Consider the following 18,563-nt stretch of genomic DNA (forward strand, 5'->3'; position numbering starts at 1 on the left):
CTCAAGTATCTGCTCCTCCAGAAGATCCTCTGCAAATCCCCAGATGTAGCTAGTGTTTCTGTCAAGACCCAGCTACCGGCAAATGGAAATAGGAGTTCGGTGTGTTTGCTCATTGCCCCCATTTTCTGAAAGCTTCCTCTGGGCCAGGGATGTCCCTGAGGCTACAGTCAAAGCAGTGAGGGGGAGACGGTCCTGGGCCTGCCCTCAAAGAGCCCACAGTCTGGAGGGGAAACCAGTTCTGCCAAAACCAACCACACAGCATGATAAGAGCCAGGACATAGACTTGCAAGTGCTGTGGGAGTCTAGAGAGGGGGCGACTGACTGCCTAATTGGGAACCTTCTCCAAGAAAGTGATGCCTGAGCTGAATCCTGAAGGACCAGTGGAGCTTAGGCAGCAGAAGACAACAGAGAGTGTTCCAGGCAGGTTGAGTCCTGGATGAGAGGAAAAAAGAGGGGAGAAATGGAAAGAATGTGAATAGCAGAACCGAGCAATAACCACAACTAGCTCAAATGAATTTATTAACTTGCAGGTACCGCTACTAAAGATCTGAACTTGAAGAGTCTAGTACATACAGCCAGCCTCAGGACTTCTTCAGTAATGATCTGTATAGAAGGGTGGCCTCAGGACTTCTTCAGTAATGCTTTGTACAGAAGAGTGATGGCTAGAGCCCCTACCCTCCTCCTTCTCTAGTTGGCATTTCCTTGCTCCTCACTCCTTGCCCTGGAATGGACCAGGAACGAAAAGAATTATGATGTCTCTAGCCCAAACGGCTACAGAGACCTCACTCCTGGCTGGCAACATTCAGGTGGATGAACAGAGCAGGACTTGGAGTGCCTGATGGAGAGGCAGCCCTGAGTGAACACACTCCTACCTGCCACCTTCCTTCCCTTGTCCTGGGAGATAGACACAGCATCTATGCTAACTGTCTGCAGTCATTTTGTGAACTGCATACATGTGCAGGAAAATGGGGGTATTCAAAACACATATGAGAAAAACAAGGACCAGAAGCAAGTGGGAAGCATCTATATGCAAAAGAGCCTGGAAAGAGGGCAGATCCGCAGTAAAGTGCACAGTGTCCTGCAGAAGGACTTCTTCAGAGAAGATCATTGCCCAGGCTTCCAGCCCCAAGAATGCAGCAGAGTTCAGCTGTTCCTCTCTTCTTTCCTCAGACTTGGACAGGTTAAAGCTCCTGGAAGCTGAGCCAAAATGGTCTGCACTGTGCATAAGCTTGGTTAACTGGAGGAGGACTCCTAGATGATTGAGCCAAAAGCCTGGTACAGAGAGGCTTCAAGGAGAATTCAAGAGGGTAATGCATACAAATATGGATACCAGCACAGCTCTTCTAGTTCCTGCAGTCAAGGCCAAGGCTGGGAAGGCAGTTGAGCCCAAGCTCTTATGGCTCATCAGCAGCAGCTGGCTCAGGGCTGTTCATCCCATCTGACAGGTAATCCTCTTCATTGTTCTGCTTCATCTTGGTTTCCAGAACCGTAATGCGCTGCTTGAGTTTCTGCTGGGCTCCTGTGTACTCAGCCAGCAGGCGGCCAAAGCGAGTATACAAGGTCTCCATGTTGGTCTCCAGCTGCTCTAGCTTCTCCTGCACATCTACTTCCATGCTGGCTGCCACCTCATTCTCATCCAGAAGCCCCTCCTTCATCAGGATCTCCCGGCCCCTCTCCTCCAAGACCTTCTTGGCATCAGGGTATTCAGTCACAGCTTCCATAAGGTCATCCTTTGACAAGCAAAAGAGATCTGAATAACCAAGGCTACGGATGTTGGCTGTGCGTCGATTGCCCATTTTGCTGCCTTTGATGTTAAGGATACTGATCTCTCCAAAGCAACTCCCAGCTGAGAGCAAGGCATATTGAGTAACACCATCATCTGCCACTACTGCCAATTTGCCTTCCTTGATTATGTACATCTCCTTGCCAATATCCCCCTTGCGGCAAATGTAATCTCCAGGGCTGAAGACTTGAGGACGGAGTTTCAATACCAGCTCCACCAGCAGACCAGCCTCACAATCCTGGAAGATGCGTACTTTTTTGAGTGTGGACAGATGGACATTGATGGCTATCTCAGCCCTCAGCTTGGCTGGCAAGTTCTTGAGAACTTCCCGCTCGTCCACACTCTTCTTATTAGTCCACAGGTAGTCAAACCACTTAATGACCTTGGCTTCCATCTCCTTGCTGACCTTTCGGAACTGCATGTAATGTTTGACAGCATCAATCTTGGCCTGAAATTCAGCCCGGGTGGCATTCATGTTGGAGATCATGGAGCCCACATTTCCCACAATAGTGGCAAAGATGAGGACACCAATCAGGAAGTCAAAGATGACAAATAAGTACTCCTCATCCTTTACAGGGGGTGGTGTCTCCCCAATGGTGGTCAGTGTCAGGGTAGACCAGTAAAGGCAGTAGATGTATTCCCTAGCCAGGTAGCCATACTCAGGGTCAGTGATGTTGGGATAAACCCAGGTGTCAACCCCAAAGCCAATGGACTTGGAAATGGCATAGTAAATGCAGGCATTCCAGTGGATGATGACCAAGATGTAGAGGACCAGGTTGCTGATTCGGAAGATGTTGGGGTAGCTGGTGCGTGTCTCAGTGCGGTCAAAGAATTCAAACATGCGGGCAAAGTGTAGCAGGCGGTTAAAACGCAGCTCAGGGCTGTGGATGCCCACAGCAAAATAGATCAGGTCTGTGGGAATGATAGAAGCCACATCCAGCTTGAACTGCAGGGTGTGAATATAGTTGTCCCGCAACTTCTTAGGATCTTTGACCAGCAGCCCCTGCTCCAAAAAACCTAGTAGAGATGCAAACCAGTATATCAGCTCTGCCTTCAGTTCTATCCCTCCCAATAGGCTAATGCTCAGCAAGGGGCAAACTGTGCACTGAACCCTGCTTCTCAAGGAGAGGTATAGGAAACTCACTAGCAGAGCTGGCCTGAAGGACCTCAAAAGATTACCCCCAGGTCTGAACCTCACTAAGCACATGGTGACTGTGAGGTTCAAAGAGGAGCAGACACCAACCCAGGTCCCAGCTAGGCAGTTAAGTCCAACACTGTGTCAAGAAGGCTTCTTAAAAATGTGGACTCGGGACTTTGGACCTATGGGTCATGCTCCTGTGTATGCAACCCAGTTGCTCACATACCTGTGCGCAATCGAATGAAGAGGTCGGTGATATACACTACATCTGAGAAGTAGTCCAGCACCAGCCACACTAGATAGTAGCCTTTCTGTAGGTCACTGAAGCAGGCTCTGCAGGAAGACAGGAATGGACTTTATATTCAAAGTTGGCCAAGGCCCTCTGGAGGCCTCAAACTGAGTGCCCACTGAGCAAAGGGCTTGGGATGGCTACCAGGGACACTGACCAGTCGCCATCAGTTTAATATCATGAAGAAACTTATTGAAAAGCAACTTCTACTCCAATCCTTATTATTACATAGACATCCTTAAATAGACTTCTACACTGACCATCACTTATCTCTCATCCACTAGACCATGAGTTCCAAAAAGACAGAGACCACCTCTTAGTCATTACTGCATGCCTTATGCCCTAGCCCAGAGCACCAGAATTTGACAGGTATGAGTTGAATGAAAAATGAGACACTGAAAGTATGAAATATAATACACAGCTAAATAGTCTCCATGCCCATTTCTGTAACCAATACCTATTGAGAACCCAACATAGACAACTGGCCAGTCCAGGTGATAGAGAAGATAGTACCTAAGGTTAACCTAGAGGCAGTGGGAATGAAGAGTTTGGAGACTTCAGAAGTTTTAAGAGAAATTGACAAGTCTTGGTGATTGAATGGATAAGGACCTAAAGAGGAGAGTAGAATAGAAAATAGAACCCCGGATGATGACCCAATGAGTTACTAGTCAAACGGAAGAGCGGTTAATTCTGACTACTTGGTCACATTTCAGATAAAACTCCAGGCCCCTCCCCTGGTTCACAAACCTACAGAATAGTCCTGTGCCTGCCTGATGTTCACTTGAAGTCCTCCGGGCACACTAGGCCATCCTGAGACAGGGTCTTAGCATTTGTTCCCCCTCCTCAGAATGTTCCTTTCACCAGCCTCAGACATCTAAATAACTGATTCCCTCTCACCATTAAGGTCTCAGCTAAAGTGTCACCTCCTCAGAGGGGTCTACACTGACTGTCCTTTCTATAGTAGCTTCCTGCCTCAAGTCCCTCGGGCTTCTGTTTTATTCATGTTTACTACCAGTGTCTCCCACTAGCTTGAAAGCTCCAAGATAGCAGAGACCTTATGTGTCTTATTCACGACATTATCCCCCACACTTAGCACAGAACCTGGCATCCAATGGGTGCTCAGTCAAACCCTTGCTGAATGAATAACTGAAGTGGGAGATGGGGTGGGGTGGGAAATGATGTCAAGGAAAGCCACCTGTAGAGAGTGGCTTTGGAACTGAAACTGCAAGAAGAGTCTCCACAGGCTAAATATGGGGAAAGGGAATTTTCTCTTGAGGAAGCAGCATGCTATGACCCAAGAGTAGTGAATGCTGGGGCTGGGGTATATCCAGAAGGTGGAACCAAAGAGAAGACCAAGTCCAAAGGGCCATGAAGTTCACTCTGAGGGCTTCAACTTCATCCTGTGAGCAATAGGGGACCATTGGAGGGTTTGTGAGGAGGAACTGATGTAAACAAATTCCAGTTTCTACCAACCACACTAGTTGCTAGTGTGAAGGATTTCTGGAGGGAGCAAGAGTGCCTACAAGAAATGAAGACAAAGCTATTGTAGTTGTCTCAGGGAGAGAGGAGGGTGGCCTTATCCAGGACAATTTGTTGTAAATGGAGAAGTAGGAACAGATACCAGGGAAGGTAGACATGAAGCTTTGGTAGCATATTAAGTTGGGAAGTAGAGGGCATTTGGGGGTTAATAGGGCAGAGGGAGATGTTATTGGCAAGCCCAGAATCCAGAAAGAAGGCTGGGTTGGTTGAGCTCTGTTATCCACAACTGGGACTGGTGTACTCTCAACCCCAAGGCCTGTGCCCTGGGATGTTTGAACACTCTCTTCCAGATCCCTCCCTGCTCACCTGGCCACCAGGAGGCACCAGTTGTAGAGGACAGGCATAGCAATGACAAATAGCCAGCGGTAGTACCAGTCTCCAGCTGGATCCAAGACAAATAGTTCAAATTTCTTCCTGAGGAGATAGACAGAGGCCAGGCTTAGGGACGGGGTCCTCAATGTGGCAGCACCCCAGTTCCCAGAGGCCAGGGGTCCTTTGAAAAATAATGCCTAAGAGGGTGTACAGGACTGGGTTGGTTCAGGGGCCCATTTTCAGGGAGCCACAACTTGGTACTAGGCATCTGAGTAGAGCCCAGATGAGCAAGGTTCACCCCCTTCCTATTTTAATCCCACATAGACCCATTGTTTCCCATGCCTTCTGGAGGCCCCTTGCCCAGAGGGCATGGCATGGCAAGGGGCAGTCTTTTCAGTGGAGTGGGCCTCAGGGCCAGAGGAAGGGCTTCCATAGGATGGTAATAACGGCTCAGGACCTGTTTCCATATCTCTCCTGGGAAGAGAGAGGCTCTTCAAGAAAGTAAGTGACACATGCATCCTGCCCACTCCACCCTCCCTGTTAGGTCCCTGGCCTCCATCTCCCAAACTGCTTTCCCAGATGCTACATCCTAGCTTGGCAAAAGCTCTTTTCCTCCAGTGGCCAGAAGTGGGGAATGTTGGCTTGGCCAGACATCCCCAGTCGCCAACTCATTCCTCAAAGAACGACCCTCCAGCTCCACCTTCTCCATCCTCCCCAATCCCTCCTGCTCAGTTGTTCCTAGGCCTTCCCTAGCCAGCCAGCCCCCAGTATGGCCTCCTCAAAGGCCCACCTCTGTACTGACATTAGGGTTGATGTGGTCATACTCTCAGCAGCACTCCCTAAATGCACTCTCTTCTGCATTTACTGACTACAGGAACTGAGGCTGGGGCTGGCACACATTCAGGTGCCTTTGTTGTTTGTTTCATGATCAGCAAGAGGACATCTGGCGAGGGGCAGCTAGTGGAAGAAAAGCTACCAGGAGTTCCCATGGTAATTGGCCACTGGATGTTGGAAAGGCTATGAACAGGGACAATGGAAGTGTACTGGAGTTAAAACCATAGGACGGATGTCTCCCCTGCAACTCCTTTCCCTGCCATGGCAAGGCTTGGTATAGACCCCAGTCTTCCTCTGTCAGTGGCATAAGAAATCGCACCACACCCTACAATTTCACGCTTGAGAGCCCTGATAGTCCTACAAGCTGGACAGCTATACTTTGTGTCCTTGTCCTCGTTGTCCTTGTCGCCTTTGCCATCCCCTTGCTGTGTCGTCACGGTCTGGAGCTCAGGCCCACGGAAACGCTCAAGGAATGAATCGGGACGAGGTTCCTCCTCACGGAAATTCTTGTTGGCCCACTCTCTGATGATCCCCACCAGGCGGACAATCCTAGAGATGAGAGGAAACATGAGCCAGAGAGGAGAATCATGCTGTTCAGAAAGGATGTGGACTCAAGAGCTCACTATCTGGTGAGAGAGATGGAGAAAGGACCTTGGAAACAGGCAAGTCTATGATATCCCCCATGCTGAGTTGGGATGGGGGTCAGCACTGAGGCCAGGGGCCTGGAGTTCAGGTATGACTCTAAATGAAGCCTAAGGGGCAAGCACGTGCTCTTGGAAGACTTCCTGCCAGAGGTGCCATCTCAGTTGATTGTGGTGAACAGATAGTGCTCTCCAAGGCAAGATAAAGGTTGTGCTAATGGAGGACAGGCCAGGAGGAAGATTGACCCAGGCTTCCTGATTTCCCTATGGAGTCTATGACTCCGGGCTGCAGACCTCAGGACCCTCTACCTAGACCCCCTTTTTTTGGGAACAGTTCTTCCCCCCTCTCCCAATAGTGAGAAAGACAACTCTGAAGGCAATACTTCACTGATTACTCCCAGCTTGCTCACAGGAGTCTCCTCAAGAGAAAAAATCCTTCCCAGGGTTCCTAGCTCAGTGGGATTGAGAGAAGGTGAATTATTGTAGCCACTCTGACAGGCCCCATGGACAGAAACAGGTAGCAGGAATGCAGTACTGGAACTCACCTATGGAAGCCACCCCTCCCCCGCTGGGGGGCATCTATCTCCGCCAGCCTCTGCAGTTCTGAGGAAGTGTCATCTTCGGCTGCAGACTGGGGCCTATAGAGGAAGGAGCAGAGATGACCAGGGTTTCTCTGAGCATACTTTGTCTCCTATCAGCACTTTTCTGTCCTGGGAGGTACCTAGAAATCCCACAGTCGCTTTTTAGAGGGTATCCTTAAGCCAAAAGATGGTTTGCTCTGTGATAATGAGGCAGAGCTGGGAGAAAGTAGAAGCTTACCAGGCCATCTCTGAAATGATCCAGACTCAGCAGACTCACCTGCTACTGGTCCTGTGGTCATCTTTGCCATTGGCCTTGATGGCCAGAGGTGCATGGTGGTTGTGGTTTTTGGCTGGGGAACTCTTCACACCATTGGATTTTTCTGTCATCCTCCATGTACAACCAGTATCCTCACCTGCCAGAGAGATGGCAAAGAAGAAGTCACAGAGGATCTTGGATACCATGTAAGGCAGAGGAGGTGCAAGTGAGCAGTTAGAACAGAACCAGGGTTCACCTGAAAAACCCCAGCATTCTTGGGTACTGCTATGGCAATGTAGGACAGGGGGATTCAGCATTGCCTAAGTTCCAGGCTCTAAACACTAAGAAAATGAAGATGCTGTCTCCACTCTGCCAGGTGATTTAAAAGGAAAACAGCACTAAATTGCAAAATGTGCTTATTTCTCTTTCACTCCAGTGAAATTTTTGACATATGAACTATCAAAGCTAAAACAAAATAAAATGGATTAAAAAAAAATTAAGTTGATACACCTGGGTGGTACAGTCAGTTGAGCATCTGACTTTTAATTTTGCTCAGGTTGTGAACTTGGGGTCCTGACATTGAGCCCCAATTTGGGCTCCATGCTCAGCATGGAGCTTGCTTGAGATTCTCTCTCCCTCTCCCTGCCCCTCCAACTTGTTCTCTCTCTCTCTCTCTCTCTCTCTCTCTCTCTCAAATACATAAATAAATAAATCTATTTTTTTAAAAAAAGAAAAAATATCCAAGACACCTTCTGGTACCCTGGCTTTGTAGGTATCTGGCACATGTTGAGTACCTCCAAACCAGCCACTGCTCCCAAACTCTTGCCCCATGGGAAGAAATGTATCTCCTTGGCCCAAAGCAGCTGCCACTGCACTACTCTCCCCTGCTCTCTGATTCTTCTGATCTGAGACCACCTCAGAGCTCATGTTCCTCAGGTGAGAGTCATCTCTCATTGACTTCTTCAACCTGTGGTACTGTCTCTAGGGCTCCTTCCTTTTGTCTCTACTCAAATTCTCCCCAGTACCCCCCCAAGTAATGTTACACAAGCTGAAGAGCAAAGAGGAGCCCATGGTTGGGACAGGTGGTGAGGGGGAGAGAAGGGAAAGCTCTCATGGGCTCCATAGGCAGTGTACCAGTCAGAATTTTCTCTTTGGGGCTATAGGGAGCCTTGGAAGGGCTGAGCAGGAATATGGCTAGAACAGAATTATAATCCAGAAAGATCCTCTGCCTGCTATGTAGAGACTGGATTATATGGGGAGCAAGATCAGAGGCAAAGTGGCTGAAGAAGATGGTGCCAAAGGATCCCCAAACAAGTGGACAGTGCAGTGTAGAAAACTATTCAGGAGGGAGAAAGGACACGAATCAAAGATGGATGGGGTGTGGGGAGCACTGAAGAACAAGTTGGTGGGATTACACAGAGAGAAAATACAGACTGAGGGACCAAGTCAGCGCTCTGGAGAACGCCAAAGTTTAAGATATGAGCAGAGGAGGGGGTGTCCACAAAACAGACTAAGAAGGAGCAGCCTGAGAGGGAAAAATCCTGAAAAGAAACAGGAGATTACATTCATTCTGCCATGTTTCTTGCCATGGGGTCAGACAGGCTGGGAAAACAGATTCAGAGTAGCTCTTCCCTGCTCAGGCTGGTCTGCATGCCCCACCAGATTTGATCAGAAATGATCAGCACACCCCTCAGGATGCCTATGGCCCCTACTGCTAAAACTCTGCCCCACTCCCCATCACCTCATCCCCCCATCTACCTGCTCCAGCTTCCAAAGCTGTCACCATGGTGATGGCAGGCACACCATGCTCTGTGGTGAGTGGTAATAACAAGAAGCCTCAGAGCTGCTCGCTTGGTACTCTCTGTGGGACTACGACACTGGGATGTTAATGAGGGTACCTGAGGGATAGAACAAGCATCTCTGAATCCCTGCTTAGACCCTAGAGGTAGCAGGCCATGGAGACAGAAAGTTCCAGGCAATGCAAACAAAGCTGGTACTATTCACACTGATCAGAGTTGGCCTCAGTGGAGCACTGTTTAGTGAATGAATAGCAGGGGTACAGGTGGGACAGGAAAGGGCAAGGCCTTTGCATGGATGGCAGAGACACTAGTGTGAGGAGGTTGGACCCAGAATGGAGTAGGGCAGAGGCGGCCAGTCAACCCAGGGAGGGTAGACCCAATACCAGGCAGAAGACTTTGGGCAGCCTGTCACTGATAGAGATCCAGTGCAGGCCCTGCTCAACACCACTTGAACCTCTTCCTTCCTTACTAATCATCCCTAATAGTTGTGGCCCTCAACCCACAATAGGGATAGCTCTGGGGGCACATGGCAACATTATGGCCTTTCTAAGGTTCTAGCACCGAGACAGATTCCTCTCCCATTATTCCTGCTACCTTTCTGCAAGGAACAGGCCTTTCTTTCAATCTGGTCACCCTGCATCTTCCCTGCTACACACAATTCTGTTCATCAGAAACTGCCCCCCCCCCACACACACACATAAGGCTGCTTGCCAGGGAACAAAGGCAGGCAGCTATCTCCTGGCACTGCACACAGCTAGGCCAGTGATTCTCACCTGCACTGTCTCCAAGATATTTCATCTAGTCCTAAGGCTTCTATTACCATCATGTTCCAAATTAAGGTCCCAACCCAGGTATCTCTCCCAAGCTGCCTACTCATATCTCCAACTGCCTGGTAGACATCTTCTTTCAGACACCTCAAATATGACATAACTAAAATTAATCTTGACACCCTTACTTACAAATTGGCTTCAAGTTACCCATCTCATACAGGAGAGCTGCCCTCTACACAGTCATCCAAACCAGGAACTTAGATGTCAACCATAATCCCTTATATCCTTTAATCATCATATGCAGATAGCCTCTGTCCTCAATCAGTTTTCCACCCAAAGTGTCAAAGATCTGTCCATCCACTGCCTTGTATACCCAAGGCCCTGGCCTGGTCTCAAGCCTTGACTGTTTCTCTCCAGACATGCTGCAACAGACTTGCAGGTCTCAAGCCTTGACTGTTGCTCTCCAGACATGCTGCAACAGACTCTGACTGCCCCATCCCTCACACGGCTCTTGAATGGAGGGGATTCATAGACACCATCAGGGTTTGCTGGGAGTTAAAGCTCCCAGAGGGAATGAGAGCAGAAAAGGAGGCCGAGGGTAACATTCTCAAGACCTGCATGGATGGGACTGGAGGAGATGATGCTGAGTGAGCTAAGTGAAGCAGAGAAAGTCAATTATCATATGGCTTCACTTACTTGTGGAACATAAGGAATAACATGGAGGACATTAGGCGAAGGAAAGGAAAAATGAATTGGGGGAATTTGGAGGTGGATAAGAAGCATGAGAGACTGTGGACTCTGAGAAACAAACAGGATTTTGGAGGAGAGGGGGTTGGGGTTACATGAGCCTGGTGGTGGGTATTAAGGAGGGCACGGATTGCATGGAGCACTCTGTGTGGTACATAAACAATGAATCTTGGAACACTGAAAAAAAATAAAATTAAATTAAACAAATATACCTGTAAAGGTGACATGTGGCCCAAGGAGCTGAAAGAGGGGAGGAAACTGGTGACCTTATCAAAAGCATCCTCTTGTCCTTCTCCCCTCTAGCAGCCATTAGTTTGTTCTCTGTATTTACAGATTTGATTCTGCTGTTTGTTGGTGGGAAGATAGATAAAATAGGCGAAAGCAGGTGGGAGATGCAGGCTTTCAGCTACAGAATTAATAACTAACAAGGATTAAAAAGATACAATGTGGGGAATATAGTCAATGGTGTTGTAATGGCTTTGCATGATGACAGATGGTAGCTACACTTGTGGTGAGTACAGCATAACATACAAAGAAGTTGGATCACTATGCTGTACACCTAAAACTAATGTAAGATTGTATATCAACTATATTTCAATTTTCTATTTTAAAAAAGGCAGCCTCAATGAGTGGTGGTAAAAGACATGTTTTGCAGGGTTTCATAATGAGTAGTAGTAGGTGAGGAAAAAAGATATGAATATGTCTAACTCTTTCCAGAAGCTTGACTGAGAGAGAAAGGGGAGAGATAGAGTAGAAACCAGAGAATGTGGGGTTGCAAAAGTTTTTCTGTGTTTCTCGTGTTATTCTTCTACTGGAATGAGATAATAATGCAAGTATAAAGTTTCTGAGGAGGTATTCAACAGATAATGAAAGTATCTGTGCATTTGACCAACTCCAGTTAAGGCTGGAACTCATGAAAGATGGATAAAATGGGTGGTGAGTCCACGTACCAAAGGAATAAAAGAGGACTTATCAAGAACATGGGCCAGGAGAGAGGGAGCTGACAGTTTAGATGTGCATAGGGGTACAGTAAGAAAGAGCTGAAGGGGCTCACTCATGTCCGCAGCATTCTCAGTGAAATGACAGGAAGTTTCATCTTCAGAAAACCCAAGGGTACAGACTTTGGAGACCAAACCTTTTGCAGACCAAAAGGTTTGCAATAGCTGCCACAGAAATGCACAGGGGAATCTGAGCAAGTGTGAGGGCAGGACTAGGCTGAACAAAGAAGATAGCAGACCACGTAATTGGCAAAGAGAAGAGAAATGGGCTAGACCCTAGATGGAATGTGGGACCTTCAAGGAAAGAGACTTTCAAACAGAGTAAGGCACGGTGATTCTGTAAAAAGCCTGACATCAATCATTATATACTTCTGGACCTCTTTCCTCCTCATCCACAAATTGAAGAACAAACCCAAGACTTTTATAGAAAAACCAGCCCTGGCCCAAGGAGTCTCTTGGACCCTGGTTGAAAGAATTCTGAGGACAATTACTTCAGAGATGCTAAGACCAGGGACAAAAGGAACAAGTTAGTCATACACCAAAGATAAGAAGCCAGAACTACTAACTTCCAATTTGTGGCTCATTCAAATGTTCACTGCTGCCTGGTACTCTTTAATTCACTCATCTAGCCCACACATATTCTCAGAGAACCTGTTGTGCATCAGGTCTGTACTAAGTGTTGAGGTCAAAGAGATGAGTCTGGCAATTCTCTGACCTCAGTGTTGCTCTCAGAAGGGTCCTGCTACTGTAGGGGGGATAATTTGTCCCTAGACTGAACACTGTTCTGGTCCCACTGAAAAAATCTGAAAAGCAAGACTCAAAAGGATCAAACTCTTTCCAAATAAGTTAACTTCATCCCAGAGCAAGACCCAAAAATATTATTTTTAAAATACTTAAAAAAAAAAAGTATACAAGGTAAAATTCACAATGTGTAGTATTCACTCAAAAATCATCAAACATATTTAAAAAAGTCTCCATAATGAAGAGGAAATGATCTATTAATTAAAGAAAACCCAGAACTGATATAAATGTAGAATTACCAGACAAGGGTGCTAAAACAGTTAATATAACAAAGAGAAAAAAGAATCAGAAAAAGAGCAAAGCATCATTGATCTGTGGAACAACTGCAAGTGGCTTAATACTGCAGCTGGTTCCTGGAAAGCACTCCACACATATTGATGGAAGGAAGGAAGGAAGGAAGGAAGGAAGGAAGGAAGGAAGGAAGGAAGAAAATAAACATAGTTTGGAGTTTTAGACCTTGGTGAAGTTCTGAGGAATTTCAGAAGACAGAGCTTAGAAGAGAGAAGGGCAATTAGGGAGACACTCCAGTGAATCCTTCCAGGTGACTGGTTTTATCCCAAATTCTTTTATAGTCCTGGCCATCCTGGCCTCATATTCAAGTTAATATCAGCCAGATCTTTTCTACTATGATTGGGAAGGGAACTCTTCCATGACTGACAGCCTGGAGATGCAGGCTTCAAGTCTCAGCCAGAAGCTAGTGCTACAGATATTCAATTCCAGCCATTACAGCAGAGAAAGTCCTAGGCTGTAGGCAGAGAATGGCACCAAGGTGTGAATCATTCACATTATGGGTGGCAGGGCAGAAGGGGCAAGAAGCAGGAAAGCAGGGATGTAGGCAGTGACAAGGAGAGCCAAGAAGAAGCTAGAACCTGGGGGTGAAGAGACAGTTTCTCATTCATTGAGTAACTACCACACACTAAATACTAAATGTATGTTAACCCATTTAATCCTTATAACAACCGGACACGTATGATGTTATTATTAACCCCACTGCACAGATTCACACCCAAGCAATCTCAAACAATCTGGTTCCAAAAGCACACTCAGCCACAGGGCGAGCTTGGCAGGTGAACAGAGCCAGGGACTTGGATATGAGTACCAAGAGGAGAGTTAGTCAGAACTGCACCAAGCACTGCAGGTTCTTGTGGAGCTGAAGCTTCAGTGACCCCGCTAAGTCCCAGGACTAAGGATAGTGTCGGGTACTTATTGAATGGATGAGGGAATCATCTACATGACAAATACCAAACTCTGCATTGGGGCATGCAGATCCCTTCTGGATCTCACCAGACCCATCTCTGTAGCCTCATCTCTTGTGGGACCGTCTCATGTTGGAGTTTGGTGAGGTATGGCTATGTCTGGTCCTAGCAGTTCTGAGGTAACCATGGCACCTAAAGGCCAACCAGGTATACACGTTGTCAGCCAGTTGGGGCTCAACTCGAAGCTCATGTGCCCAACCCAAGCACTCAGTGTCAACTTCCTCTAGGAAAGGCAGCCATCACCCTAGAGGCCCCACCTAACAAGTAGTGCTAATGGCTCTGCTCGTGCTCTGCCAATAACAGGGCTGGGGATATGGTAGGAAATCTAGAGCCAGGCCACCCCAACATTAGCTGCCTCTTATGGCTACAGGCCAACATGGATGGAGCGGACACTTCCTGGTCTAGGGTAAATCTCAGCTGAAGGACCAAAATGGAGAGCACGCCCCTGCCCTATGCCTGGTTATAGAATCTTCCTCAGGCAGAAGCTCCAAAAACTTCATTGCATACTTTCACCCAAACAGCAGAGGGGCTGGGTCCCAAAGCCAGAGAGACCTGCAGTGGGCACTCTACCGCAAGTCTCTTCTGAAGACGACAGAGTGCATTTGAAGGACTGAAAGCAAAGACTGTAATCCAGTAGGGTTTCTGGGAGAAGCGTTACATAACCCCTGCCCTTACCTCCATTACTTCTCATATGCAGAGAGCCATGGAGCTCCAGGTGGTGTATCTGACATGTTTTGAGGCTGGGATATCCAGAAATGCCCTGGGCCAAGCAGGCCAGTGGAGGCAGGGGCAAGTGGTAAGGTCTATAGGCTTCTCCTTCCCTCCCACCAAAGCTGGCCTGGCCAAGCAGCCCCTCAGCCCCTCAGTCTCTATACTCCAAATCTTCTTCAGTCACTCTCCTAGAAGAGAGCAAAGACTCAGCTGCCTTGGGCCTAGCATGGCACTCAGTGTGTTCATACTCCTAGAGCCCTCAGGATTTCACTCAGCCGCTTTGACAAGAGACAAGGGTTCCCCACACAGCCACTTTCCTCCAACTGAGAAAGACCAGTCAAATGAAAGCACATATCAAGACAAGTTCTAGGACCTGCACACTTTCATGGGCTCCAGCTCCTACCCCCATGGAGACCATCAGCCCTGGTTACAAGAAGGTGCCAGCCTTTGATCAGTGGCTGCCTCAACCCAATGCCAGTCCCTTTCCTTACCAATCAGATGGCTTCAGAGGCAGGGTGTCCCCTGACCACAGTCAGCATCCGTTGGCCCGGCTGTGAAGCCTCCAATCAGAGTCAAGCCCTTGGCCGACTCATCAGTGCCTGAAGCCAGAAGTGACCTCCTGGTGTTCCTGTTCCCAGGCCAGTGGGGTCCCTGAACTCCCACACAGCTGGCAGCCTCTCAGTCAGAGAGCTGCGTCACCCTGCCTGGCACCAGCAGGGGAGGCTGGCAGTGGCCCAGAGGAGCTCATGCCCAGGGCTGCAGCAAGCTCAAGACCCTGGCCCAGGGTGGCACCCACCCGCTGGAGAAGCTGCTGGACCTGCTGGCTGGATGTGCCACCCTCTCACTCTGAGCCCCGTACAGCTCAGGCTGTGAGCAGGTGAGGGCCGGATGCTGGGCTGCCTACCGGCCCCTCCCAAACTCTCTGAGGAATCCTCCCTTACATGCATCGCTCAGGGCTTTGTGTCTGGGGACTCAAAGCTGCCAGCTCACTGCCCCCCATGCACCTGCCTTCCACCTTGGTCACAGTCCCAGCCAGCCTACCTGCCAGATGGCAAGCCAGGGAGAACGCCTGGGAGAGAAAAGAGGTTCCTGGGGCGGAGCAAGTTTGGAAAGGAAGCCATTCCTTCTTCTCCAGTGCTACCTGGACTTGGCCTCTAAGAGAGCCCATGGCTGGGGAAGTGAAAGAGGGCAAGAACCCTTGGGTGGCAAATACTTAGGTCCTTTTCAAGAGACTAGGTACAAAAACAAAACAAAACAAAACAAAAGACCAACCCTTCGTGCAAACCACATCTCTCTCTCCACATGCCCACTTTGTTCTGCTTGGCTTCCCCTCCTGCCAGGAAGCCAACCTGAGACAGAAGAACCAGAATATTGAGTTTCAGCATCTGCATTTGCCAGGGCTGGCAAGGGTTTAGGGGCCAACACAGTGGGGCAGGCATGACCAGAGGCTTTCTGCTTTCCCCACCTGTCCACACAGCTGGGGAACTGACCCATCTCTCAGTGGGTTGCGTGAGGTGACTTACATGAGATCCCATGCACAAAGGCCGGAACGCATACAGGCACACATATCTGTACAACACCAAGAGGTCACTGCTAGCTGTGTAACATATGTGGCAGTGAGAGTTTACAGGGATGCACACCAAGCTGACCAAGGAGGTTAGTTCTATAGTGGGGCTTAACATTATGGAACAAGGGACTTTGTTAGCTACACCTATAATGTTTGCCTTTTTCAGGAGGATATCATCAAGATAAAAAAAATAATTTGTAATTATTTTTTATATGCAATGTGCTGGCACATAATAGATGCACCAAAGAAATTAGTGGTCAGTATTGGCTTACTTTTATGTCTACTTTTCCACAGTGGACATGCCCTAAAGACCAGGCTTGTATGACCAAGGCAAATCCAGCCCCCAATTCAGGAGGCCAGAATTGCTCTCCAGGGACCCTGGTCAGAGGCCATCCTCCAGGCCTTTATTTCTGCTGGGTGCCAGTGATGCGGAAGGCAATGGAAGTTAGTACTTTCGCTTTAGCAGGTCCTGATCCAGCCCAGGGACAAACTATGTACCCCTCTAGGGCCAAGCGTAGGCAGCCCATAGGAAGTTTCACAGAGGAGCAATAAACAACACACAGCAAAAGAACCCCTTCCCCCATACCCAAATATGAATGAGTCCCTCCCTCCCCTACCAGCCCATGGGGAAGTTCAAGGCTTCTTGGAAGATGGGTTGCACTAATGCTGGAGAGCTTGGACAAGGCCAGGGCAGCTTGGCAGGGAACTAGCATCAAGGGGTGAGATGAACTGACAGATGTTAGCCAGAAGGCTTGGTAGGCAGTGCCAGCCCCTACAATAGGGCCCTTCGCAGAACTCTGCAGAGGAGCCTGCTGCATGTCTCCCAGGTCATCAGGAGACCAGCATGGGGCAGCTTGAGCTCCTTTTCCCTTCTGGAGGCCTCTGTAGATGAAGCAGGCAGGCAGGGCTAGCAAAAGCCAAACAGTCACACCACAGGGTAAGGTTCTAGGCTAGTGCTCCACCTTAGCTCACCTGGCCCAGGAGGCACTTCTCCAGGGGGTTGCCACACTGTTTGTTTGCAACTCAACTAAATTGCTCCCAAGGGTGAAACTTTGTTTCGCAACATATCTTAAGCTAGACTTCTTCTGAAAACATGTCCGTGTCTGCTCACACACACACACACACACACACACACACACGCACACCCATGTCCCAAAGGGTAGGCCTTGCCCCAACCTGCAGCAGCCTTCTCCTCTTCTGAGCCTCCTGGCATAGACAGCTGGAACAGACGAGAGTGTCAGCTTTCCGAGAACTACTCACGGGCAGCCCTCCTGACATCCTTAAATCCACGTCTCTCGCCTTTGCTTAGCTGGCCTCCCTCCATGTGCTCAAGGGCAGTGGGGACTTTGGGCTTGTGGCTGTTGCCCTTAAAAAGTCCCTGCAACTTGGAGGCTATGGGGAAGGACGAAGAGGGGAGGCCTTCAACAAGTCTCCCCAGCTTTCCTTTTAGTCCTCAGTTCATTCCTGGGCACCAGGGGCCATTTGGAGGGGGCAGGGCGGCTCCAGGTTCCACCCGGGCCTCTTGGCTTTCCCAGCTAGAAGCACTTGTGTCTGGATGTGGCTCCTTCCCCATTCCACAGAGGGCTTTCCTCTGGCTCTCCATTACCCTCTCTACTCTGGGACCACAGAGGGAAGCTCCTAACTGATTCTTCATTAAGTGTTCTTGTCTCCATTTTCAGCAGGGCCCAAGCCCCAGTGGCCACATGCATGGCACTCCCTAGGGCTGACAGGAGGCCTCTGAGAATCAAGAGTAGAAGAACCCCCTCATAGTATGGGGGTAACTGAGTACCAGAGAAGGGTGGGGAAGAGGCAGAGCATGTTCACATCTCCAGGCTCTGTCTTTCCTTCCTTCTTTCCTTCTTTCCCTGTCCCAGTCTCTCTCATCCTCCCTGTCCTCCTACTGTCTCTTTCTCAATCTTTTTGCTTCTGTCTCTTCATGTCTGTCTTTGTCTCTCTGTCTCTGTCTCTCTCACATACACACATACAGACACAGACTTACACACACAGTCATGTTTATTTTATATCTAATGACTAACATACCCTCCTATCTTTATAGATGGAGAAGTCTTGACAGATTTGGAAGTTCCAGTTAACCATAAAAGCCAATGAGAACTTTCTGGGTCCTTGCCCCCCAAGAGATACATATTTATTCATTGGCCACAGGGAAAGGGACAACAGCTCTTCCCAAGGCCTCCTGTAGTCCAGCACATCTGCCCTGTGGTCGGGTCCCAAACAGCAACACTCCCGTTGGCTCAGCCCAAGTCCCACTGCTCCACCAGCAATCTGCTCTGTTTGGGGTTAGCTTCATGGGGCTGTGGACATGGGGGAGTGGGGTTCAAAGTCTCTCCATGTCATCTCCTGTCCAGCCTCCAGAGCTGAGGATGGGCCTTGCTCTCAGTCAGTCTATATGAGACAGGCAGAACCCTAGGCTGGAACACAGGAAAATCCATTCTAGACCTGACCCTGTCCTGGTCTTGCTGGAAGACCTTGGACCATGTTCTCCCTCGCCAGGACTCAATTTCCTCCTGGGCAAATGGAAAG

General features: G+C 48.8%; 1 protein-coding gene across 1 annotated transcript; it reads right to left on the reverse strand.

Moving 5' to 3' along the window:
- Positions 1 to 1,394: 1,394 nt before the first annotated feature.
- CNGA2 (cyclic nucleotide gated channel subunit alpha 2) lies at positions 1,395 to 7,504 on the reverse strand. Its single transcript, XM_004776651.3, has 6 exons — positions 7,395 to 7,504; positions 7,082 to 7,174; positions 6,274 to 6,444; positions 5,056 to 5,163; positions 3,148 to 3,254; positions 1,395 to 2,800 (listed from the first exon to the last, which is right to left on the reverse strand). Exons 1-6 carry the CDS (start codon positions 7,502 to 7,504, stop codon positions 1,395 to 1,397), a joined length of 1,995 nt encoding a protein of 664 aa, XP_004776708.1.
- Between the last annotated feature and the right edge of the window lie 11,059 nt (positions 7,505 to 18,563).

This window comes from Mustela putorius, unplaced genomic scaffold (assembly GCF_011764305.1).
Source record: "Mustela putorius furo isolate JIRA1106 unplaced genomic scaffold, ASM1176430v1.1 tig00003899_pilon_pilon_pilon, whole genome shotgun sequence".
Taxonomy (NCBI): domain Eukaryota; kingdom Metazoa; phylum Chordata; class Mammalia; order Carnivora; family Mustelidae; genus Mustela; species Mustela putorius.

Bases quoted from the DNA above. Each gene is read 5' to 3' on its own strand.
- CNGA2 (XM_004776651.3), bottom strand. From the start codon at position 7,504: ATGACAGAAAAATCCAATGGTGTGAAGAGTTCCCCAGCCAAAAACCAC. The intron at 7,175-7,394 runs GTGAGTCTGCTG...CTTCCTCTATAG, and splicing joins GACCACAGGACCAGTAGCAG to GCCCCAGTCTGCAGCCGAAG. The intron at 6,445-7,081 runs GTGAGTTCCAGT...TCTCATCTCTAG, and splicing joins GGGAGGGGTGGCTTCCATAG to GATTGTCCGCCTGGTGGGGA.